At 48.4% G+C, this 26,033-nt stretch overlaps 2 protein-coding genes across 5 annotated transcripts in view; one reads left to right on the plus strand and one right to left on the minus strand.

Annotated features, from left to right (window-relative positions):
• The window catches only part of LOC119395606 (glycerate kinase), a 221,694-nt gene that overhangs the window by 120,745 nt on the left and 74,916 nt on the right, over positions 1 to 26,033 (plus strand). For all 4 annotated transcript variants that reach the window (XM_037662588.2, XM_049416696.1, XM_037662585.2 and 1 more), the window contains exon 7: positions 15,857 to 16,048. In XM_037662588.2, coding sequence (XP_037518516.1) covers positions 15,857 to 16,048 — 192 coding nt within the window. The remainder of the gene's footprint in view (positions 1 to 15,856; positions 16,049 to 26,033) is intronic.
• Positions 1 to 26,033, minus strand: part of LOC125758921 (uncharacterized) — an 80,425-nt gene that overhangs the window by 6,747 nt on the left and 47,645 nt on the right. The window lies entirely within an intron of this gene.

Here is a 26,033-nt window from a genome sequence, read left to right on the forward strand (position 1 = left end):
CCAGTTACGGTTGTAGGTGAAGCAACTTTGTGTTTTGATTCCCCGTGCTCGTGAGACTTACCCGTCGTTATTGAACGTTCACATTCGCGTTATACCGTTAGCGTTGCGCGGTTGGTTGAATTCAACTGAACTCCGCACATTGTCAGAAGTTCGGCGCCTGCATTTCACGCGTCGGGAAGGCTGCTTTATCACGCCGGAACGGACGTCTGTGCATTTTCAGCAAGCTTTGACATCGTTCTGCAGGTTTGCTTTGTTTTTGTCACTTTATTGGGGTGATATATATTTAAGCCGCTAAATATAACTGGCACTTAATACATGCTTTGCAATTGCAACCTTGAAGTAACCACCTTCTGACTTTGTGCGATTTTCTAGCCGCGTTCACGCAACAGGTTTTATACGCCTGTCAAGTCGATATCATAAAAAGAGACTGCAAGCATGACGTGAGAGCCGAAAAAACGAGGCGAGCAGTTCATCTTGCTTCACAGTGGTTGAAGCTCAGCTAGCTGCCTCGCGTCTTAATCGGCGGGTGATTCTCCAGCGGCACGGAGGACTTGACTCTAACCATCTCAGGAAGCAGTGCCCTGGCTGTATAATCTTTTTTTCGCACGCCGCAAACGTTTGTTCACTAAAGTACACGGCTGCTACTGTAAGCATGCCATGTCAAAACAACAATCATATGATTCGTAGTCCACGCCGCAGAACATCGATAGCGTGTACGGCTTCATTTCGGACTGCATGTGGACCATTATTCCTCTTTAACATGACAGAATGAGACTTACCTCGAGGTATACGTCCTACACAGTGTAATCGCGACTTGGGAAATGCATTTCGCTTTGAGTCGGGCGTGGTTGTCGTCGATCGTCTGCTCTTCACCGTTAACGTGATTGACGAGCCTTTCTCATTTTATCAAGTTCGCTTTTCGGAAGTGCCAGTCAAGCTTGAAAATCCTTTTGAAGCCGCACTGCACGCGGTACATTGTGAGACGCCGCAAGTGCACCGCGAGAGCTCTGCACGTGCACAGAAGTGAGCGGCAACGCGGTGGAGAGAAGGGAAAACGCTCGCTGATCACGCCCCAGTTTCTCTTTTTCTGCCAGAGATGGCGCTGCCTGTCAAGAGCAGCAGCGCCGCTAAGCGTTGCTTGGGAAGCCTATTGATAACGATGCCTTGTTCGGCCAGTCGCTGTAGCACACAGCGTAGGTGAGTCTCGTGCTCTTCGGGCGTGCGGCCAGCAATCAGCAGGTCATCCAGGTAAACTTTGCAAAAGTCGAGGTCCCGGACAACGCCATCCATGAACCGTTGAAACGTTTGGCCAGCATTCCGTAATCCAAAAGGCATCCGTAGAAATTCAAACATTCCGAATGGCGTTGTTATTGCGGTCTTGGGAACATCCTCTGGTGCTACAGGTATCTGATGGTATGCTCTCACCAGATCTATTTTTGAAAAGATGTTCGCGCCCTGCAGGCCGGAGGTCAGGTCGTGGACGTGCGGCACTGGGTAACGGTCCGGCACCGTCACACGGTTTAGTGCCCTGTAATCCCCGCAAGGACGCCAATCACCACCTGTTGATTTGGGGACCATGTGAAGAGGCGACGCATACGGGCTGGATGATGGGCGTACTATGCCGAGTTCCATCATATGCGAAAACACCTGCCGGGCTAGCCGTAGCTTCTCGGGCGAAAGACGCCGTGGCCGCGCGTAGACCGGTGGTCCCGTGGTTTCTGTGTGATGCTGAACATCGTGTTTTACTTCGGCGAATGCCTGTTGCTGTTGCGTCAGCTCTGGGAACTCTTGTACTATGGCGGTGAAGCGCGAGTTTCCCGATGGACGGAGTAGGGTCGGGCTGAGCGGAGGACGCAAACACGGCTTGCCTTGAACCGCTGCATGACATAGAGGATCCTGAAGCCGTTTGTTTCGAACATCAACCATTAGACCGAAGTGTTGCAGAAAGTCAGCGCCCAATATGGCGAACTTGACATCAGCGGCTATGAACACCCATTTGATTGTTCTTTTGAAACTGAAATTCAGCGTGAGTGAATGGTGTCCGTATGTTCGTATCACCGTGTTATTGACGGCTTGGAGTGGCGATGTAGTTGGATTCTCCCTTTCAGTTTGTGACTCTGGTATCACGCTCACCTCGGCGCCTGTGTCGACTAAGAAACGAGCCCCGTTGTTGCGGTCGGTAACAAAAAATACCGAGGGACAACTTAAAGGCAACGTAGAAGCACTGGTCGCCCTCAGTGCTTGCCGCGGTCATTTCCCGAGCGCGCGCAGGGTGGAACACAGTTACGCGCAGCATTTCCAAACCGTCGATGATACCAGCATATATTTTGTCGCTGCGGTTGTGATAGCGACGTGTTTGGCTCGCTTACAATGTGTGCTGTCCTGCTTGTACACAAAGCTGATAGCGTGTCGGTGAGTCGAGAAATATCTGCACGCATTTGCTGCAGTTCATCCTGAGCCTGTTGTTCTCGCACGGCAGCCAGTGATGTGGGCGTGGTTACCGCCATGAGCCGATCAGCGAGCTCGGCGACCGCAGGTAGGTCCTTCTGCTCTGACGCCTCGACAACCAAGCGAACACTTGACGGCAGCTTTTGCAAAAAGAGTTCTCGAAACAATGGTCCGTCTAAGGTGTTTGTTGTTTCGCCACGCAATAGTTGCATGTGTCGCAACAGCTGACTAGGAGTACGGTCACCGAGGTTCGTGTCGTGAAGCAGTTGCTGTAGTCGCTGCGATTCGGGGGGCGTGACGCGGCGGATGAGAGTTTCTTTTAGTGTTACGTATGCTTTTTCAGCAGGTGGGTCGAGTAAGAGATCCCGTATTTCACTGGCTATGGGTGGCGGTAGGCTGCTTACGACGTAGTGGTATTTGGTCAAGTCTGATGTGATGCGTCGCGCTGCGGACTGCGCCTCTACTTGAATAAACCAGAGTGCGGGGTCCGCGGTCCAAAAGGGTGGCAGCTTACCGTCAGCTGAGGAGACTGTCGGCGTAGCATTCGTTGTGGACGTCGAAGTCATAGTCGCGGAGTCTGTCATCGACGTTGAAGGCATGGCGACGTGGATGCTCAACCCCGATGGCTGCACCACTATTCCGGGTCACCAGTGTTGGAACGCACTGCGAGGCCGAGCTGGGCGAGCAGGCCGCGCAAGCGAAGTAAGCCACTCGCGTTCCAAACAACAACTGAACTTTTATTTCCTTTGAAGTGCACGAAGAAAAGTCACGTGGTTCCTCGCGGTTGTGCTGTTGGCCTTCGCGCACACACAGAAGCACACATTCGCGCACACATTCGCGCACACTCAGAAGCGCCGTTTCACGGCGCTGCACTACTGCCCTGATCAATTGAGTTTCTAGGAGGTACACGCCCTCGTCTTGGTCGCGCCAGCATTGAAGCAGAAATTGCTATAATGCTTTCAACTTGCATCTGTTCACCAGTATTAAAAGATTACGAAGCTGTATACCGTGTGGCCCATATACAACTTCCACATTTCAAATGTAAACACACATTTCAAATGTGTTTGAAGGCCGCGCTCAAGAAATCTTGTCAGCACAGTATGGAAAAGAGCCTCGAGAGGCAACTTGACAGACTCAGGTCATCCAAGTTTCCTCAGAATCATTTGGCAAGGCTGGCGGAAAGGGTCCTGCAGGACTTGAAAGTGAAGGCAGGAAGTTCTGAGCACGGTATGGGTTCAAAGAAACTACCTGTCGCCAGCATCCCTTACCTACACGGCGTTTCACATCGTTTAAAGAAAGTGGGAGCAAGGTACGGATGCAATGTTTTATTTTCAGCTGGCTACCGTTTAGGCAGCATTTGCGCGGCTGTAGACAGGAAGGTCGAGGGCGGGGAGCAAGACAAGGGTGTTTGCAAGGTAAAGCACCGGGCTAAAGAGGTTGAATGCGCCACGGGTGTGGTGTACGACATTCCGCTTTCGTGCGGGAAGCGTTATGTTGGACAGACCGGGCGTTGTATTAATAACAGGCTGATGGATCATAAAGCTTCACTAAAGGGACAGCCATGCTCTAACCTTTCCTTGCATTGCAGAGAATGCGGTTGCGCACCACAGTTCGCTGAGACGACGGTGGAATCGAGGTTCAAAGATAGGGTAGCGCGTGAAATTGAGGAAGCTTATCTGATCAACAAAGCTGGTGATGAATGTGTCGCGAAGCCCTCCGTCACACTACTTGCTGCGGAGATAAATTTTCTGGAAGCGCGTCAGGTAGACAATCGTTGTGTGTACACGTGCCTTTAACACGGGGTCATCTAACCACATATATATATGTTTGGTGTTTCAATAAATTTTCAGTTGATAGTTTGCGCCGTGTTTCGTTTGCCTTCCTTCGTGTTTCGTTCCTTTGCGCACCACAGCATTAAGATGAGTTACCAACTCGCCCAGCAGTCCGTACTTCTCAAATGTAAACAGTGGTCCGCCACAATAGCCTGTAGTGGTTGGCGGGAGGGAATGTGGTAGAGGGTGTCGTAATGTGTGCTGCATGTCAGGGCGAAAATTGATGTGTCAAATGCTTGGAATTGTTATTTCTCGTTTCATGAGATCGTTTGGCCAGCACTGTTGCCCGACCTCAGTGTGCCAGACTTTCCTGGGGGGGGGGGCGCCTGAAAGAGCGTGTGTTCCAGGGGCTCATTATAGTCAAACCCCGCTACAACGAAATTGACGGTGCTCGGAAAAATGTTCGTTGAAGCAAACATTTCGTTGTAGTGAAATCGAAAAAAATATGGCTGACCTGAGCTAGTAGAACAGTGAAACTTTTATTTCCAATATTCAAAAAGTGTCTGCTGCTTCCTTTGTGTCCCCAGCAGCGTTACGACGCGATTCTTATATATGCATAGCGACGCCACGTTGAAAAGCACGCAGAAACAACGGCTTCCGCGAACGAATCAATCAAGCACGGGCGTGCAACACGAACTGCACAGTTGCACCAACACGCTAACACTAGCTATTCGCCGACAACGGCGACATGCAGGCGTGCTATCGCGGAGTGATGACTTACACCTTATTCTATGCTTTTCTTATCCACCACACGCGGCTGGCTGATCCCGTTGATAACGCGGACGAATTGTTGCTCCGACCACCGGTCGCACTGGCCAAGCGCGAAAAGCACGAAAAGCATTGGCATTGGAAAAGGCACCATTCCGCGATTGCACCCCAGGGCTGCTCGCGTTGATAACGCGGATGTGGCGGATGTACTGTCGCTCTGACCACTAGCAAAGCACGAAAAGCACGAAAAGTATTGGAAAGGCATCGGAAAAGCTATCGTTTCGCGATTGCACCCCAGTGTTGACAACTGAGCTTTGGCTTCGGATTGTCTGCGACTCAGAAGCAACTCAAGCCAGTTGCGAAAGCAGGGCAGTCTGATCGCCGTCGCTATCAAGCAATGGCGGCCCCCAAGCTCAGTCAACAGCGGCGGTTTCTGGTGGTTCCAACACGCGATTCAGACTTTGAATTTGTATTTTTATGTTCTAAAATGCATCAAAATGTCCGAGATTGTGTTTATTGCACGGTAAATTAAATTTTTGAGCCCCGAATGGCATCGTCAAATTTCGTTGAAGCGGAACGGCAGCAGAAAAAGTGTTCGTTGTGGCGAGCACATTTATGCATTGACTCCTATGGACTGTTGACGGGGAACCGAGAATTTTTCGTTCTACCGGAAATTTCGTTGAAGCGGGGTTCGTTGTAGCGGAGTTCGACTGTATTAGTATTCAAGAACTCAAGCGAGCCATTGATTGCGAAGTTGCAGCCATTGACGAGGAGCTTCAAAGGTGCATGTGCGACTTCAAGAGGCATTTGCAACAATGCATTGACGTAAACAGAGGCCGTCTGCCAGACGTAGTTTTCAAAAAGTGGCCTTGTAATTGGTAGTAGAATTGTAAGTAGATGCCGTATGTACTCGCATAATTTGCGCACTTTTTTTCGCGATTTTAGAGCTCCAAAAAGGGGGTGTGCAAATTACGTGGAGATTTCGCGAACACATCCGAAAAAATGTGCAATATATGGTAACATGCGCAGTATACACATTAAAAAAGAAAATAAATTATAGCGCAAACGAAGGGAATTGTTTATTTAACAATTAGCACATACTTTTTTAACCAGCCACATCCGGTCATGCGCGTTCTAGTCAGAATCACTGGTCGAGAGGGCCGACTGGGAATCATCGTCGCGGCCGCTGTCACCTGTCATGAGTAAGAGCCCTTCGCAAGAAGATGACGACGAAATTTTTGAAACGTTCGAAACAGCGCGAGTGCGCGCACCATGACGTGGAGAAGCCCGAGGCGGCACGTGACCCGAGCTGTGAAGGGGACGCAAGGAACGACGCGCTGGCATTGTCTACGTGGACTTGCCAGGAGAAGGTTGTCTCGCCAGCAAGCGCACTGGCGACGGGAGCGGCAGGAGTGCGACTCGGCGGCCTGTGACGCGGACGTCCCGAGAGGTGGCCGGAGACCTTGACCCAATTCGAGTGAGGCTGCTCCGGATGCAGCAACCGCGCGCAGCCATCACCAACGTTCCTGGCGCAAGCCCCCTTCGAAGCAAGCCGCCGAAGACAGTCCCCGGTGGGCCACGTCGGCTCTTAGCACCGGGCATCAGCGACCGCCGCTAGGCCTAATCTCGGAGGCCTCCTCCACGTCAGCGACGACGTCATGTGATGACGACGACGGACGACGATTCGGCAGCGGCAAGGACGGCGATGGTCGTCAAGACCGTTGAGATCACCGAATGGGACACGATGCAACCAATCCCGGACATTGACGGGAAGCGTATCAGCGGGCCGAAGTAAGGTCAGCCTTTTCATCATGAGGGTCAACCTCAGACCTGAGTAGCACTAAAGCTAGAGCACTGTAAGGCTGCATGACTTTATTTAGGACAGTTTAGTTTAACTAGGACGGTTTTGTTAGTAGTGCGGCTGGTTCGTAGCATTAGTTTGAATTTGCAGTTTTTGGTATTTGTTTTGTATATTTTTTGTATTTCTTGAGTGCTGTGCGTGTGTTCATTAAATGTTGTTTTGCCGTTAACAGAGTCCTGTTTGAATCCATTGTTTGCAACAACCCGAATACGTGACATCACCGCCCTCCCAAAGCGCATCGTCCTTGGTTCCGTCGAGCGCGTTTGACAGCCCCGTTTTCTTGAAGCTTTTCTCGACAATGTTGGGGGAAACCGTGTCCCACGCTGCGAGTATCCACTTGCAAACCGTTTCCAGTGGCGGTCTCTTTTTTCTGCCAGAGGGAGTGAGCCCATGCTCTCCGCTGGCCATCCATTCCACGTACATCTTGCGCACGTAGTCCTTGAAAGGTTTATTCACGGATACATCCAAGGCTGCAGAACAGATGTTAGTCCGCCCTGGATAATAGCCAAGTTGGCCCTCATGTCCCGCAGCTTCTCCTTTACGCTATCCACGCCTTTGAAACTGTCAAGCACCAACAGCGATGGAAGTCGTAGCAAGGCCCCTGGTCGTCTACCCCAGACAGTGTCGAGCCAGTCGTTCATCAATTCTTCATTCATCCAGCCTTTTTCTTGGACGCGGATGTGAATACGGCCTTCAACCTTCAATTTAGGCAATTTCTTCCGCCTGAAGATCATGATCGGCGGTAGTTTACGGCCATCAGCTGTCATGGCAAGCATAACCGTGCAGCGTTGCTTTTCACAGCCGGTTGCCTTGATAGGAACGGATGAGACGCCTTTCTCGCTCACTGTTGTGTTAGGTGGCATATCAAAGTTTAAACGGAGTTTCGTCTGCATTCCCACTTTGAGACATGACGAAGTTTCCAGTTCTCCGTAGCCCAATCACAAAATGGTGAAACAGAACAACCTGCTGCTCGTAATCCTGTGGCAACCGCTGGCAGAGGGTCGTTCTCCGTCTGACAGACAGCTGATGGCGTCTCATGAAGCGCGTCGCCCACCCTCTGCTTGCCTTGAACGTCGCAGCAGGGACCCCTTTCTCCTGCGCTATCTTTCTTGCCTCGAACTGCAGCATCTCGCACGACACGGCGATACCGGATGACCTAAGCTCTTGCACATATTTGAAAAGATCTTCTTCAACGGCAGGAAACTTTCCTTGCTTTGGTCCTCGGAACGCTGTCCTTCCAGGTCTTGTATTTATGAGCAAACTCTTCTGCTTTCTCCAGTACCGAACGTGACTCTCATTCACGCTGAAGTGCTTGGCGGCGGCACAGTTCTCGTTTTCTTCGGCAAACTCTTATAACACTGAGCTTGAATTTTGCCGTATAGTTATTGTAGCCCATCGCAAGCGAACAGTAACGCGACTGGCTGATGGCGAATCCTAAACTTCCGAATTCAACCGGGCTGCAGCGCGGACGCAGAGAACGAGTGGGAAAGTTGGCGCGACTGGCCCTCGCACGCCTACGATGCAGAAATAGTTTGTGCCGTGTCGTGTGCATGCATTCTCACAGCGGGAGAATGCTTGAGCAGTTCCGACACCCGTGAACAGGTTTGGGTACTCGGGTACGGTCCCTAAAATATAATATTCTAGGAACCGTTATTCGGGGGCTTCCAGAGAAGAGAACCAAGTAATCGGATGAAGGGACTTTGCACTCGCAGCCCGTCTTGTGTACGACTGCGCTTGCCTGCTGGGCGAGGGGCGCGACTTCTCTCCACGGCGCGCGCCCACGCGCCGGCAAGCTGGCTCGGGCGGGATGGGGAGCGCAAGATATGCGAGTAAATATTTTTTTTTAGTAAAGCTGGCTAAATATTAGGGGTGCGCGAGGGTGCAAATTATGCGGGTAAATAGGTGAGTGATGTGCTTTGTCCTATTTACAGCCACTTGCTTATTTTTTTTCTCTGCTTCGGTATATAATATATGACTATTTGAAATATCTCAGTTGACTAGGTGCCACCCTGTATTTAGCTGCCGTTATTCTATATCGTACAGGACGTACTAGCGTAAGGTGTGTACACATATGTGACATTTGTGTTGTGCGGTGATATGTTATGTATATATACGCAGTGCCGATAGAAATGTGTGGTCACGAATAAAGGCGGCATGGATTTGTAGCAGATATGCGTATTTTGTGGGAAACTGCAAAATGCACTTTGCTCTAATGAGGACGATGTCGTCTGCTGTTACCTGCTCCACAGCTCCTACATGGCTGAGCAGATGCTGCCCTTTCACCACATTGCAGCCACGATAAGAAAACTCGAAACATCACGACACGCACTCGAGCCTGGCTCGAGTGCGTGTCGCGCTTCCAGTGCGTGTTGCACTGGAAGTGAGCGGGGATCACAACTGAGCTGCTGTGATTGATGGCGATTCGCAGCGTTAAAAAGATCGCGCAGATCTTTTTAAAACGCCACACACATCACGAAACTCGTGAAAACCCGTGCATTGTGCGTGCAGTTTACCGGGAACTCAAGGCAGCGTGAAGAGGAGAGTGGAGAGTTATGCACTCGCGTTTTTCTGCACATGCAGCAGCAGCGCCCTTTCGCAGTGCCGTTGCCCTCTATGCACTATGCGCACACTTACACAGCTGCACACCTTATTGATGCTTCTGCTGATCGTGATGGCGATAAATTATGCCTTAGTGCTTTTGTAAAGGTGGGCCTATCGACAACCACCCATTCCGTAATTCACATGATGTGACACCTACTGTAATTCTTTGCTTCTGCCATACAATAGTACATGTGGTCACACGTATGCCTGAGCCTGGTATGCTTGTTTGAGTGAGCGTATTGAACACATGAACATAGAATATGACAAACAAAAGCTTCTTTAGAAAAGGAACACGCTCACTCACAAAAAAAAACACGTATGTTAAAGGATCAGTAAACAACACTGCGGTCTGAAACTTTGATGAAGAGATAACAATGAATTTGTACAATGTGAACATGCTGCCACAAAAATTTTGCGAATAAGTCATGTAATAATGAAGTTACAAGGGATAAAACAACCATTTCGGCTGTTTTGGTTTCCCACTCCACCCTCCTCCTCCACCACTCAGAGGGGTAGGTGTGGCCCATCGGTGTGACTGTGCCCACATCGGAAATGTAACGCAGTGTTATCGGCGCGCAGCCAGTGCGCCACAATCAGTACGTGAGTGACACGTGGAGTAACAGGGCTTACTGGACGTGTTGCTCGCATCAAAGCACGGTGAAAGGCACTGACGAGGTTGACAAGATAAACAAATATGTGGCTCGTGCGATGGCTGTGCGGCCAAAACCGCATCCCTGCAGGGCGAAGGCACAGTTTCATAATGCAAAGGATCGCTTGGCGAGGTCAGTGCTACATAACGTTATCCATGGGCAGCATAACGTCACTTCAAAAGCGAAGAGGCACCGGAGAGGGGTGTGGGAATTGTTTTTCGAAATTAAGCGTGCGGACAAAATTAATTAAACAAAAGCATGTGGACAAACAAAAAGAATTCGAGAACGGTCACCGATAAGCGTAAACCCTGGCAATGTGGTTGCGTCTTCAGGGGTGAAGTTACAGCCATAGACATGTGGATCGTGGCGTTGAACGGATAGTGAGAGCAGACGCTCATTGCAGCGACGAGCTGAAGGGATTCCGCTCGCCAGATGCCAGATGCTCGCCAGATGCACGATGTCGCAGCTACAAGTCACCAATTGCTAGATATGTGGTGCACAACACGGCTAGGGCAATTCATTTTGTCCAAGAAAAGAAACTTGGAGATTAACACTGTCGCTCAGCTCACGTCAACACGGAGCACGTAACACAGGCAGACGACGCCCGTTGCCCACAGGAGGTTCAGTGACGTGGACTGGACACATCCAATCAGATCAGCCACCTGCATGACGTCGCGCTTCCAATGAAAAAATCCATAAACAGGGGGTGGGTGCTCGAGCCTGGCTCGAGTGCGTGTCGCGCTTCCAGTGCAACACGCACTGGAAGTGAGCGGGGATCACAACTGAGCTGCTGTGATCGATGGCGATTCGCAGCTTTAAAGCCTTGTAATAAATTACACCGTTTACACACATAGCTTAAATCGGTCTGTAAATGATCCTTACAACTTGCTCTACCGGCCCAATGTGTTCGTACAAAATCGTCAAAACCATTTCAGGGTCCCTTTAAGCGGTCAGCGAATGCATTGGGCTCTATGGGGCTCGGTCGGGGATTCGTCGCAACTACGTTTTGACCGTCAGTACGTTTAAAGCGGGTACGTATTAACAAGGTTTGACTGTATAGCCATGTCGTGCCCTAGGTTCACCAAGTTGTTTGAGCACGAAATGAGTGCCGGCTTTAACGCACAGGTTACGTGTCTTTCAAATGTAGGTTATACTCACATTGCAGTGGCCACTGTTGCTGAATGTTTAAGTAGTCCGTTTTGTTAAGTCCAAGCATGGTTGCAGGAAGCATTAGGAAAAAAGAACGTGTTGTAAATATTCCTTACATTCATTGCTTATGTCACTGGCTAAAGAAAGTGGGAAGTAGATAGGGCATTACTGTTGTTTTTACGGCTGCTAGGTAATAAGTTTGGTAAGATATGTGACGCCGTGCAGAGAAAGAATGAGCGAGGAATAGATAAAGCAGACTGCCATGTCTTGACCAACAAATTCACTGGTTGCTGTACAGGTGTGGTGTATAAGGTTCCTTTTACCTGTGGCCGCTTCTACGTAGGACAAACGGGCCGCTGTGTTAACCAGAGATTATCGGAACCTAAGAGATCACTAAACGGAGGCTCACCTTCTATTCTATCTTGACATTGCCCAGGGATGCAACAGCTGCGCCAATTGCGCCAATTTGATACAATTCCTTATTTTTGCGCCAAGCTGAGCCAAAACCGTGAAATTGGTTAAAATTGCCCCACGCTGCGCCAAAATGCCCGACGAGCTTAAAATTTTCTCAGTTGCGCAAATTTGAGCAAGAAATGGAGGCCGCGTTGGTCATCTGCAGCGTGGGCATCGTCATCCAATACAGATGCGCAGACCCTAACCCTAACCCCTCGCGGAAGAAAAAAAAGTCAGTTTCACCGCAAGGACGAAGCAATGAATGCGATAGCAACAAATTGTAATGTTATACGAAGTGAGGCTGGCAGCAAACTGTTTTGTATCCGATCTCGCGTAACTCTACAAAACGTTGGTGTAAGAGAATACGGCCGCTCCAGGGAAAGTGCACAGTTGTGCACAGTGTCTTCGCATTGAGAGCGCAGCACGTAGCAGGATGTACGAGCCGCCCGCTGATGGCTGCCGAGATAGCGCGTGCGCCAGCGATCGCAACTGCGACCTTAGAATCAAAGTTCGAACTTGCTACTCGAGCGACAGCCCTCCCCCGCCCCCCCCTCGCGTCTTTTCATGCTCGTTCAAGACGGGCGGGGCGTTTCCTCTATGCTTTGATGGCAGGCTTCCCGAGCGGAGTGGTGTTATCGCATACGCCCTCCGAGCGACGGAGATGGGCTGGCTCGTTTGATATCTGCTTCAGCCGCGTTCGTCGCCCGCATTCGCGTGCTTTTACCCGCGGTAGAACATACTATGCACAGTGATATTATCAATTTGGACTTTATACGGGAGCTGATGGCAAAAACTCGTCGAGAGTGTCCATATAGTTGCTATTGCAATAGAAAAGGACAGTAGTTCTCAAATTTCGTGAGGCTTGTTTTATTGCGTGCAGTTTTATTGCGTGCTTTTTAAGCCACTTTTGCCGCATTACAATGGTGTCACGCGGAAAAGCATACTGAGATTTAGAAGGGGCTATTAGTACTAGCTGTCAGGGACACAGCACATTTTGTTCCTTAATTACTCATTCGTGCACGCACCGTATAATTACGAGTACTAGTATGATTGCTGACGTCTGAAAAATTATTGGCAATTATTTGGAGCTGCTGTGTATGGCGTTTCTGCGGCCTTGAGGAACAACAGACAAAAGCATATGCCAGTTTTCTTTTTTCGCTACCCCAGCCTGCTCCTGCTTTACGAATCTCCCAAATTTCCTGGTTGCCAGGTTCGCAGGTCCACATTAGCATTTCCAGTGCCTGTCGAATTATTTGACAGGTCCTGCAAATGCTAGTGTGGATTTAGTCATTGTTCGCACAGTGTTGCGGCTCAACCCACTGCTTTTATTGAAATAGCAGTGTTCACATGCACTGTGCACGAATTAGCTGATGTTGAATTGTTTTTACATATTTTTGTTTCCTTTTCTTAAAATAAGCTCTCTTTGTTATACTGCTCCAAATTTGGGATTTCGGGCTAAAAAATGCAGGGTTCTTTTCGTAACCTGCTCCAAATTTGAATTTTTATGCTCCAAAAGCAACATTTTTCTGCTCCAAAAATTGCTCCAAATCCTATTTCGGCTGTTGCATCCCTGCATTGCCGAGAGTGTAAGTGCATGCAAAATTCGATGAATGCGCAGTTTTGTACAGGCACAGGAATGAAGAAATGTGTCTGATGATTGAGGCATGGCATATCGATAATAGTGGTAGCGCATGTGTGGGCAGACCATCGATTAACTGGCATAAAGAGGAATCAAATAGATGCCCACGTGTGCCGGACTGGCACAGATAAGTTTTCATGCCATTTTCTTTTGCGCCGTTGTGCACCTTTGCAGTTGTTAGTTGGCGTTTGTGGTGTCTTGTCTTCTTTCTTGTGTTTGTGTTGGCACACCCTGTCTTTTAGAAAGTTAAAAATAAATTTTCTAAAAATAGTTTTTTCATAAGATGCTGGCATTGCCGCAAGTGGCGACCACTTTCCTCACATCTTGGATTGATATTTCTGCCCCAATAGCAACTTTCATCACCAGGACAGCCTAAATTTTGTCTGAAGAAAAGCACGAAAAATGGGTATTTTTAATGGCATGCTGTTTCTGAATGACATATGCTGTAGCGGTGGGCATGCAGGTTAGATTCCTGGTGACTACTAATCATCTACCAAAAAGATTTCAGTATCTCGCGTCACATGTAGTCCAAATGAGGTTTATCTGTTTTCTTGCATTTTCTTAAAACAAGCCTTCAGTCGCCCTGCTTGTTTGGGGCATAAATTTCTCAAGCTCTAGAGCTGTGATGTCTTATGCTATATTAAGCCAAATGCATAAAGCCTTGTTCTAAAAAGACAGTCTTTTTAGAATGCTTACCAAACAAGCTCAACTCTCTGTTATTCTAAGCATAAAGCTTGAAGTGCAGGAAATGGATTCCGTATTTCTTTTCCTCTGTAATTCTTTAATCTGCTTTTGTTCTTGATCGTTAGTAACTGTACCCTAGACGCTGAACTTGAGTGGGCTGCTAAATTGGTAACTGTTGTTGGGTTAGAAAAGCGCCTGCAGCATTTCAATCATTACACATCCTGCTTTACTCTCATGCATCAAACATAACTTTCTGCCCAGTTAATTTTTATCTGTTGTCTCACCAAGTAATAGTAATTGTTGAATTATCTCGATAATTATTTGAGCCACAGAAAATATGATTGCACTTTTAAAATCAGCACAAAAACAATGAAGGCAGCTTTGCAAAGCTAATGGTGCCAAGCCTGAAGGAAGTGCGGCCTTGTCTCTCGGTTTTTTCTCGCTCTATTTTTCTTTTTTGTGTCTGTTTATATCTTCTCTCTCTGTGTGTACTCTCGCCCATCGGACTGTGAACATCCCATGCCGGACAAATGGGCGTTGTGGGAGCGAAGCAGAGGACAAAGAGAGCGGTTCGTGAGGATGATAGTTTTCTGTTCACTCTGAACGGTCGGCTTAAACAGCTCTGCTGCTAAAATACATGTATACCAGTGCTGTTAACTTGGAGCTGGTTGAAAAATGAACAAGATAGTCCCAGGTACCATGTCCGCCTTAACATAACACTTGGTGCGTAGTCCTCTGCAGTGAAATGCACACCATTTCTGAGTCGGTGGTCATCTCGTAGGTTTGCTTGGCACGTGGCGTCCTGCTGACAAATTACTTTGGTGGAGGTGTATACATTTTACTAGTGTATGACGGCTGGTAGACTTGCGACCATTTGCAACACGGTCAGCTTCATGAATGCGAGAGTCCATAAATACATGAAGACATTCGCTTTCTCGCTGGAACAAAGTGTACACTTTCGTGAGACTTTGTTGCCTTCCCAGAGTGCAGCAGTGTACTTGCTTGGCTCCATCGTAAGCGAAACAGTCGACGGTATATGTAAACACTGCCGATGCATGTTGGAGATGCATTCAGTAGGGGGTGAGGTGCTACCATGGCATCGCAGGCTAATCTGATGACAAACTGTGTGTGGAAAATGAAGACCTCCACCGTGCCCCGAGTCTATCCTGAACATATGTCGAAGCACGCCTGCCAACGGCCATTACCTCTCTCTGGATACGCTCAGTGCCGTTTTCGGCCTGGTCTGACATTCCTTCCTAGCACACCCGTGCTACGCGCCTTTGTTTGTGCCAGATGGCGTATCTGGATGGCGATACAACACTCGGCATAAAACACTTTCTTGTTAAAATGAAGTTCTGGTGTCTTGCCGAAACTCCAATCTCATCAAGTCAATGTTTCCTAACGTCAGAACAGACCATGGTTTCGGATGAAAGGGACACATGCTTGTAAACAGTGAACAAAAATGTGCAAAATATTCGACAGCTACATACCCTAGCGAGAATCTGGTAGCATTTTTCACCTACAAATTGGGGAGGCCTCCAGATCAAGGAGCATCTTACTTCTCGGCAAAAATGGTCTTTTCATGGGCATTTTTTTTTACCTTTCATGTGTTGGAAGTGTTTTTGTGTGGTTTTTTTAAACCATTGTGCATGTTTCTCTATTTTCAGTAGCTAGGTGGGACATATCATGGTGACTTCAATTTGAGTATGTTCTAGTGACCTATGGTATAGTGGGGTAGCTTAGAGTAATGACACTGAATAAACATTTTTTTTAGACTTGCGTACATCGTGCCTGATAGGCTGTTCTGCCGAAACACACTTTGCTTTACCAGGTGATGTCTCGTGCCGTGTGTCTATTGGCTCGCCAGACAGGCTACCAGTCATACCTGCTGACCACCTCGCTCGTTGGTGGATCGCGCAATGTGGGCAAGGCTATGGCACAGCTGGCCTTCTACCTATGCTACGGCGATTCTGTGGTGCCTGTTGCACATGACCCAGTCCCCGACATTGCCCAGAACCTTCAGGTATGTCCCTCTCATTGGCTGTATTGGATTGGCACTCCACTTGACATAACACGAAGCACTGGGTGAATTGTTACAGCACAGCATGTCCAGCTGGTGCGGCATACGTGGACAAATTCCTGAGCCCACCCACTTTTTGTGGCATTATCCTTGATGGGCCCACTTTGCTATCATGACACTTCCTGCAGGATCGCTTTGGTCATGCCAGTTCATAATTTACTGGTGATGCCATCCAAGCAGGCACCCAAAGCAAATGCCACCGAGGAAGCATGTTCTGTATTTTATTTATTTATTTATTTATTTATAGGATACTGCATGCCCATTGAGCGGCCCAAGGAGGAGTGGTTACATATACATTCAAATGAGCATTATACATTGTACACAGTTAGATCCGTGCAACAACAACAAAAAGGCAAAACAAATTGCCATGCAGTGTAATGCACACAACAAAGGTAGAATGTATATACATGTATACACACATACAGTAATCATAAAATACAGTAAATACAGTAGGTATGGTTACATCAAAACAAAACGACATACTGCTACGTCTATTTAGTAATCATTTGCTCTATTAGCTCAGCGCTATGCAACCATGTAAATGGAAGGGCATTCAATGGAAGGGCAATGGAAGGGCCATGTCAATGGAAGGGCATATAAAGAAAGTGTGCCCGTCACGACGGATCATTTGCCTGCGATATTCAGGTACCAAGCTGTGCAGACAGCAGAGCCAGCAACCTGTTAAGACGCACACTGCGCATAGGCTGTTGAGTGAACCTGGCTTTTTGTGTGTTCTTGGTGCCCAAGTATTTAGGGCACGTGCACAGGTGCTTGTGAGTGAGAGTAGGTGTCCAAGCAGCAGCTCGAATTGGTGGACCTGGATGGTCCCACATTTCACCTCAGCTCTGAATCAGCAAAGTGCTTTTAACAATGACCATCCTGTATCTATTAATAAGAGACTTAATTATCATTTTTCTTGGAGTACAGTCAATCCTGGATTTATAGATAATTCAAAATACAAAATATTCATATTTAAGGCTTATCTTAAAGCATTGCAGGTCTTGAAACAGTTTCCCAAAATTGTAACAAGTTGCCGATTTGCTCACAATATTCTTTTATTTACAAATACTGCTGTCTCTATGCGAGACATAGCAGGAGTGGGTAAGTACAAAACATTGAAGGTGTAAGAACGCAGCTGCATAATATTGCCATGTGTGCTTCTTTTTCTATTTTCACACAACCGACTCGTTCCACTTGCAACCACTGCCTTGCGTGCACCGCGCCCAAATGTCGGAACATTCCCGATTACTGCAGCTTGTTTTGATGAGCTTGAGTGCACACTAACGCGGCCACCAACGATAAGGCTGGAATCTTCGATGCAACGTGTATAAATGCCAACGCACCTTACCGTTGATCAGGTTGTTCTACGTCCGATCATTGTGCGTGCCGATATTGTTGCACTTTGAGTGGCATTCTTTTACTGGGCACAAGCTCACCAAATAAAGAGTTTGATCATAAGCCTCTGCGACTGCGTTCCTCACTGTCCCAACCACGTGACAGCTGGTGGAGGTGCTGCTTCATTAATGATCCAGACGCCCCCGCAAAGCACCGGTCCAAGCCCAAGCCACGACGAAGACGACACTAAAGACAACCTGGATTGTCAAACTAGCCACTGGCAGGAGGGACTACAGCCAGAGTACAAGCTCCTTTCCAAAAACACCAGGCAGACCAAGACCCTGACATCGACCACAGAGACAATGACAGCCTCTGTGCCATCTACATCTGTCCTTCTCTGGCAACCCAAGCCACCAGCCTTCCACAAATCGTCATTCGCTGGCTTGAACATATGGCCACGTCGCTGTTTTCAATACCTGGAGCAATGAAGACAAGCTGCGGCATGTCTACTTGGCCTCGGAAGACGCAGCCAGGACATGGTTGAGAACAAAGAGCCAACCCTGACAGTGTGGGACGTTTTTTGCGTCACGTTCCTGGCGCCATTCATGATTGATGTCCGCAAGGAGAAGGCCGAAGCTCTGCTCGAAACCCGTTTCCAGCTCCCAAACGAAAACGTGGTGCTCTTGACGGAAGAGATGATCAGACCACCATGCTTGATGAGGAGCTTCCTCGTGTGGGGAGTCGCAGGACTGATGAGGAACCCACCCAAGACATTCCAAGAATTTCTCTCGGAGGCAACAACAATTGAGAAAATGCTGGAGATTTGCACCCGACAGTACAGTCACTGCTCACTTCTAGACACTGCGGCCGTTCGTGCCCTTGGCTCCAGCGACTTGCACGATACGATCCGAGCCATCATGCGAGAGGTGCTGCGAAAGCTCGCACCTTTTCCGTGGCCTGAAGTGACGTCGATTGCTGACATTGCAAGTGAAGAAATCCAACAGTCACTGGGTGTTCCTTGACCAGCACCACCGCAACTGCAAGCTATGAGCTGCTGCAGCCCGCCGTCATGTTCCCCCTCTGCGACCACGTCAAGACGCTGCATCGCCACAGTTCTGCCGCCAGTGACGCCCTGTCATTGTCCTGTCAGCCAGCACTACCCCCCTAGGAAGACGCCCACTCTGCTACCACTGCAGAGAAGCCGGCCATACCTACTGCCACTGCCAGTACCGACAGATGGAACTGCATGATTTTGCCATCAACATGTCGTGTCCACAGTGGGGTGAATGACCGTGTGGCATTGCTGACTACCTCGCAGGAAGGCAGTGGCTGCACGTGTAACGGGTCGGTTACATGAAAATGGGAAAAGAGCGTGTGGCAATGTGAGAGATTAAAGGAACACACAGAAGAGGTAAAACAGATTTACAGATTACAGACCAAAAATTGAAATAATAACAAATATTGAGTATCAAGACTTGAAATATTGAAACATTAAAGGTACAAGAACAGAGTTTGCATAATATATTGGGTTAAAAGAATGCACACATAGAAAATTCACAGATTGCGGATCAAAATCAAAGTGCTGTCAAGTGGTAAGACCTATATGTTTTGTCAGTTCTGCAGAAAATTGTTCTGTTGGCAGTCTTCTAACAGAGCCATCAAGTTTGTTCCACAACTCAATTGTTGGCGAGAGGAAAAAAGCAGTTCATTCGCGATTTGAGCGGGACAATGTTGGTCAGATCTGTGCGCCTGGTTGTGCACACAGCGTTGGTGACGAAAGAAATGAGCACACAGACTTGAACAGAAGAACTGATGGTCTTGTGAGGCATGATAAGATGATGTTGTGTGCTTGTCTGAGCCGACGAGGAGGAGGATAGCACCTGAGCACGTGAGGAGGGCGGAAATGGCGATGATACCTACTGAATATGAATCGTGTCACATTTTTTTTTTACAGCCTCAAATTCATATACCGTATATACTCACGTAATAAACCCACTTTTTTTTCAGAAATGTTGATGCAAATTTGGGGGTAGGGTTCATTACGCGGGAAAAAAAATTGCGGTAGGTGTAAAAGTTGAAATTTCGCATGGCGGTGTTCAGAAATTCTATAATTATACCTCAGTCTTTAAAAAGTAAGCGTTTGCACGTAATGTATGCGGAAAAAAAAAAGTTTTATTGATGACACCAACCGGCCACTCCTTGGCTCTCCTACTCGCTTCCATCGCCGTCTTCCTCGCTTATGTCACTTGCTGTTGCCGCCTCGTCATTGCCACACCACAGCGCATCGCCTTCTGTACCGTCCAGGCTATTGGAGATCCCAGTCTTCTTGAAGCTCCGGACGATCATATCGCTCGAATCTGGCTCCACGCCTCCTGAATCTAGCGGCACAGCATCTCGCTGGACGGTCTCCTTATTTTACCGGCAGGAGTCAGGTCGTGGTTTCCGTCGGCCATCCACTCCGTGTACAGCCGCCGCACGTTGTCCTTAAAAAGGCTTATTAATGGAAACGTCAAGGAGCTGCAGCACGGAGGTCAGGCCACTGGGGATCACCGCGATGTACGATCGTACGATCACCGCAATGTACGAATGCACGGTGCGCCGTTGCTGCTTTGCATGCCGATGTGCCTGCGTGGCGCTATAAGCATTAAGGTTTCTTGTGCGTTCAACAGATGGCGCTTGGCCGCAAAAAAGGCGCGACTTTCAAATTTTGACTCTTGTATGCGTTCGCGCTGCTTGCGACTTGTTGTTAAGGGGAGATGCTACTCGAAGACACTTTTTCTTTAATATTCACCCTAGAGCAATGAAACTTGAGCTGCTTATAGAACTTTTTATGCTGATTTCAAATATGTAATTAGTTTTCTTGCAAGTTGCATACTTTTAGTTCTGCAACATGACAAAGTGAAAAACTTAAGCCTTTTGCCCCCCCTCTTTTCAGACCTAAACTTCAATAATTTTTTACAATTGATAGTTCATAATGTTTCAAATAAAGTGTGGAATGCAAGTAACTAATTAGGAAGTCCATACAAAATATGTACTAGACGAGAAAAATTTTAACGTGGGAAGTTCATATTTCTCCGTCCCTAGTAAACGTTTACATAACTTTTTTTTATTATATAATAAGAATATTGAAACTTAAACAAGATAATTGCATTTAACCTACTTTGGAAAATATTTGGGAAAAATTTCATGCAGATCTGAGCACCAGAAGTACCCGAAAAAGGAGGGGCACATTGACAAAAATGGCAAAATTTGCGTTTTGAGAAAAACGAGTTTTAAAGTCAAAATTGCATGTTTATTTATCAAAGATGTCATTGAATGCGACTAAATTTGTACACAAGAAAGAGCAATCCTCCTTGTAGTGGCCACTGCCATTAAAATGCGCCAGCACCATAGGTTTGGCCCTCACAGCTCTTTCGAGCTGACTCCTCGACAAGAGATTTTTTTCTTCAGCGAACGCCGACGAGCCCTTGCTTCTCCTGTTAGTTTTTGAGACATTTTTTTCTGGCGTGTGCTGTCCCGTGATGTACCAAGAGCAACCAGATCATGAGGCGGGAGCACGCCAAGCTCTTCCAGAACACGTTCAAAACTGGAGTGCCCTCGATTAAACCAACATGTTCAGTGCTGTCATATCAGCAATCAACGAAGACTCGTCGTCCTGTGATTTTTTTTCGTCTTCGAAGAGTCCGATCTTTTTCTGGGAGGCACTCACATATTCGAATGCCACGGCAAACTCGTCGGACGCATCGGCGTCACTGCCACTACGCCTTGCGGCAGCAGACGCTCTTTTCATGGTTTGAGTGCTCGGCTTTGATTTGCGCCGGCGTCCTCGAAATTTGTACGCCGCGTGAAACTTCACAGGCCGGTGACTGGCTTTCTTCATCCATAACGGATAAGCACTCGAGAAAAGCGTTGTTCAGCTGCGCTGCTCAACGAGACACGGATCCTGCAAGTAGGCTTCACAGCACACACAGGCGCGCAGCGGCCAATGGCGGCTCCCGATCCGTACCACGTGATTTAAAGCCAGTCGAGGCGCTCGAAAAAGGCGGCAAAAGAGAGTGCGTCTCTTTATTATTTCTTGCGCTGCAGCAGCGCGGGAAACCGTCGTTATTTGAACAGTGAGGCTCGGCTCTTCGCCTCATGCGGTCGACAATGGCGAGCGGCGGCGCATTATCGGCGGCAAGGTGCTCGAAGACGACACACTTTCGGCCTTTTGACAGCCACCTTGTGCTCTTTAGACGCAATTTTAAAGAGTTTCCAGTTGAGTCTCGGAATTGATTTTTTTTTTCAGAACAGTAGAGGTACTAATCTTAACAAAACAGGTGAAAACAAAAAATCGATAATTTTTTAGAAAACTCGCGTTTTTCGACCCGCATCTCCCCTTAAGCAATGTTTTTAACTTTTGTAGCGTCGTCGTTTTGAGATATAATGGCGTGATTCAAGGTTGTTTCAATCTTGAACGACATTATCTGTCAAACCAGAATCAAATTAGCGTGTATACACACAATTAAAAAAAATGTTTTTTTTTCCGAGGACCAAAGTGGGGTTCATTACGCGAGTAAATACGGTATGTCGCATTGACAATGAGGAGACCGAACGTATCCTAATGTTTTGTAGGCCGTGACTTTGCCTTCTTTAGTGAAATTTTTCAGCGTGCATGTGACGTAGCCAAGCCTCTGGAGCTCAATTGAACAGATGAGGTCATTGTGCTTGTGCCATTTTAAATTTGCTAAGAAATTGACTTCAAGATACTTAAAGGGGTACTGACACAAAATTTCACACCTGAGATAGCCTGCGGGATCGATTCCTGTGACCATGCCTATATCATGTGCAAAATATCAACAGCGAATATAGCTTGGAAGGTATTTTAAATGAATTTTGAAGTTCGCGTGAGCGATCGACACGCTCGGGCTATTGACACCCTCAAAGGTGACCCTTGGTGACCCCCTACTTCCCTCACGTCACCACGCTGCAACAAGTTATGATGACGTCATAGCCGCCATTTTTTTTTTGTTGTGTTTGCTCCAGCAGCCTACTTCTGGGTGGCTACTTGTGAACCGCATGGAAGTGCGTCACAGTTCTGTGTGCTGACGTGATCGAGCACTGCACCCGCTAGGTGGTGGTAGTTGCACCCGGAGGCTTGTCGTTCTTGAAACCGAAACTGACACTGGTCGGTAATGAGGAGCCTGTAATTACTTATCTGTCACGCACTGCAGCAAACGATGTGCCATGTTATATGACTTGTCACATATACTTGACGATCCACAACCACGTTCACTACACACCCTTTATTCTCCGCACCACATATCCAACATGTCCGGCCTCCGTCTAGTACCCCTCCTCCCGTATTCCCGCTCACCCAACACTCGGCTCATCTTGTTCCTCCGCCGTCAACCACACACAGCCTCCGAGACCCACATCCAACACACACACACTCCTCACTCCCTTATCTCTCACAACTCTCCTCCCCTTCAAAGTGTGAATCCGTGGCGGAAGGGAGAAGTAATGGTTTTTGGTACAGCACTAACTGATCAGCATGGGCGATGGTTCGACGACGTCCCGTTGCTGGGTCACTGAGGATGAAGTCATTTTCACCAATCTGCTTGACCACACGATAAGGTCCACCACTGCGGTGCCAACTTGGCCGAAACACCCTTGGCTGCATCACTCAAAGTGTGAGTGTCCAAGAGCACAAGGTCAACTTCTTTGATGGTTGTTGACTGTCGATGACGATCATAACTTGACTTCTGAGCCTGCCAGGCAGCTGCTTGATGCTTCTTAGCATACTTCATGGCCTCTCCAAGGCACTGCCTGAGTTCTGCAGCAAGCGCATGGTGTGCTGCTTCTGGAGGCTCCGTATCATCCTTGTCGCCTGCAGGTTCCCACAGAGTGCACAACTCTCTGCCATAGCAAAGCAATGCTGGAGTATATCCGGTGACTACACTCTCTGCCGTGCACATGGCAAGGCCGATCTCGGGTATATGGCGGTCCCAGTCTTTGTGGTTAGTGCAGTATGCTCGTAGACATTGTTTGATCTGACGCTCCACCATCTGTCCAGCCGGCTGGTAAGGCACAGTGTGCCGATCCTCGATTCCCCAGTGTTTCAGAAGATTGCATTATAATGTGCTAACGAAAGGCTTCTCGTTGTCACTGGTTATGGCCATGGGTGTCCCATGGCAGCAGAAGACTTGGACCATGCACTCCAATATTTTTGCACTGGTTGCTGCTCGTAGAGGGAACAGCTCTGGAAACTTAGTGGACTTGTCGATGACTACTAGCAAGTATTTGTGGCCACGAGGTGTAGACGGCAAAGGTGCAATTATGTCAACACTAAGCTCTTCCATGTGTGCTGTCGCCCACTGACTGCTCATCAGGCCTTCAGGCTTTTTGCGTCGAGGTTTTCTGCGCTGACAGATAGCACAGCCCTGCACATACCTTGATATGTCCGCCCGCATGCCCAGCCAGACAAATCGTGCAGCTACGTGTCTCAAGGTTTTGAAAAACCCTGCGTGGGGTGATCGTGTGCCATTTTAAATGCCAGGTGCGGAGGCAGCCATGGTACCTTTTTGTTGCCTCTTAGCTTAACTAGCAGTCCATTTGGCCACAGAAAAGACGATGATCAGGGTCTGAATTCGGGAGCATAACCCCTTGGACGACGGTTTTCACTTTTGAGAGACCGCTGTCACAAGCCTCCTCTTGTACAAGTTGTCTGGTGTCACTTAAAGGTGTCGTATCGTCCTCCAAGGCAACTGCTATTTGCTCAAATGTAATTTTCCCTTCAGGTTCTTGTGCAGCAATGGGAAACAGTCTCTCGGGCAAGCTGTCACTGGGGTCGTCTTCACTTTGAAGAGGGGCTCTACTCAGGGCATCTGCGGGTGTATTTGCTAGCCTCCCATCTGTGCTTGATTTTGCAACTGAAACCCTGCAGGTGAAGGACCCAACGCTTGACCCTGGGCGAAGCTTGGTCGGTGCAGAACATCCATGACAGGGATGAGTGGTCACAGTGTATCTTCAACTCCGTAAACTCAAGATACACCCTGAATTTGTCCACTGCCCACACCACTGCAAGGCACTCCCACTCCTGGACAGTATTGGCCTCGAGGCCCACCACTGGAAACGCCGGCGCCACCGTCGGCATGACGTGCTTGGCAGGATCACGTGGTCCCAGCGGCCGCATCGGCTGCTCGTGGAGCGCTGCCGCGTCCTTTGAAAACGAGTTTCAAGCCCCACATGCGCTGCGGTCTGTTCAATTACGGAAGTTTTCTCGCATTTTCTGCTCAATTGAAACCATTGTAATAGAGTGGCTGCCTCCGAAGGCGACGAACATGGGGCTCTACCACTCGGTGCCGCTGTGCCGGGCTTACGCAACGGAGCCCAGTGTCAGCCTGCACCGGTAACCGCGGGACCAGAAACTGCGTGAAGCATAGGTTATAAAGCTAAGAACTGGCAAGTAGCCATCGGCTACGAGTCTTGTGTGCAACAAGCACTTCCGCGACGAAGACTTTTGTTACTGCGTCGGGCCGGCGATGTTCGGTGAGTAGCACACAGCGTGCACTGAGACGATGGCTCACGTGCGCTTCCCGCCGGCAAATGATGCTTATCTGACACAGGGTGGAAAAGACGCTACCTTTTACCACGTGCGTTACCATCTCAGAACCCTCCCGTGCGACCTCTTGATCGTCGGGCCCGTGCTCAGCGTCCACAAAAATGGCTGCAGATGCTCAAGTCATTGTTTAGATACATTGAATTAAAAAAAAAACTCACAGGGTCCCTTATGCATTCGCCAAAGAGGACTAGAAGGCGAACGCCATCTTCTTTTTCGTGTCAGTTGATGTATTGATTATCCAGCGCCCCCCTCCAAAAGCGTTCTGCACCTAACGCGGTTTTGCACGGCATCCGTGACCGATCATAGAGGCAATGCAAAGCGACCATGACGTGTGAATACGTCATCATGTGACGTCCCATTATGTGACGTCTTAATGATGGCACATGTTTTGGTGACCTGTGACGTCATTATGATGTCATATGGTCACGCCATCACGTGAAGATTATTTTTGCATCACTCGTGTTGACGCCGCCTACGCGGGACACCGACGGGCAATCTTCCTATTTGATGATGCATCTAGGGCTTTCGCCTTCATAAGGTACACGAGTTTTGCATTGCCTCTGTGATCGGCCCACCAATCACGGAGCCAATGCAAAGGGACCATGTCATGTGAATACGTTATCATGTGCCATCACGTTATGTCACGTCATGGTGATGTCATAGTGAAGTTACAAATTTAGGAGATCTGTGACGTCATATGGTGACGTCATGACGTGACGATTATTTTTGCGTCACTCGTCTTGACGCCGCCGCCGGTCAATCTTCTCGTTTGAAGAGGCGTCTGAGGCTTTCGTCTTCATAATCTACGCAACGTTTACTGGTGGACATACATAACAAAAGAGTCAAATGCTGCGGCTGTGCGCTGCATTTATGTTGGCAATAACATTTTCTCAGTCAAGCTTGCGTTCCCCTGACGCAAACACTATGTGCTAAAAAGCCCAACTTTATTTGTGCCACTCTCAAACCCACGTTGGGTCTCCCAACCCCACG

This window comes from Rhipicephalus sanguineus, chromosome 6 (assembly GCF_013339695.2).
Source record: "Rhipicephalus sanguineus isolate Rsan-2018 chromosome 6, BIME_Rsan_1.4, whole genome shotgun sequence".
In the NCBI taxonomy this organism is placed as follows: Eukaryota; Metazoa; Arthropoda; class Arachnida; order Ixodida; family Ixodidae; genus Rhipicephalus; species Rhipicephalus sanguineus.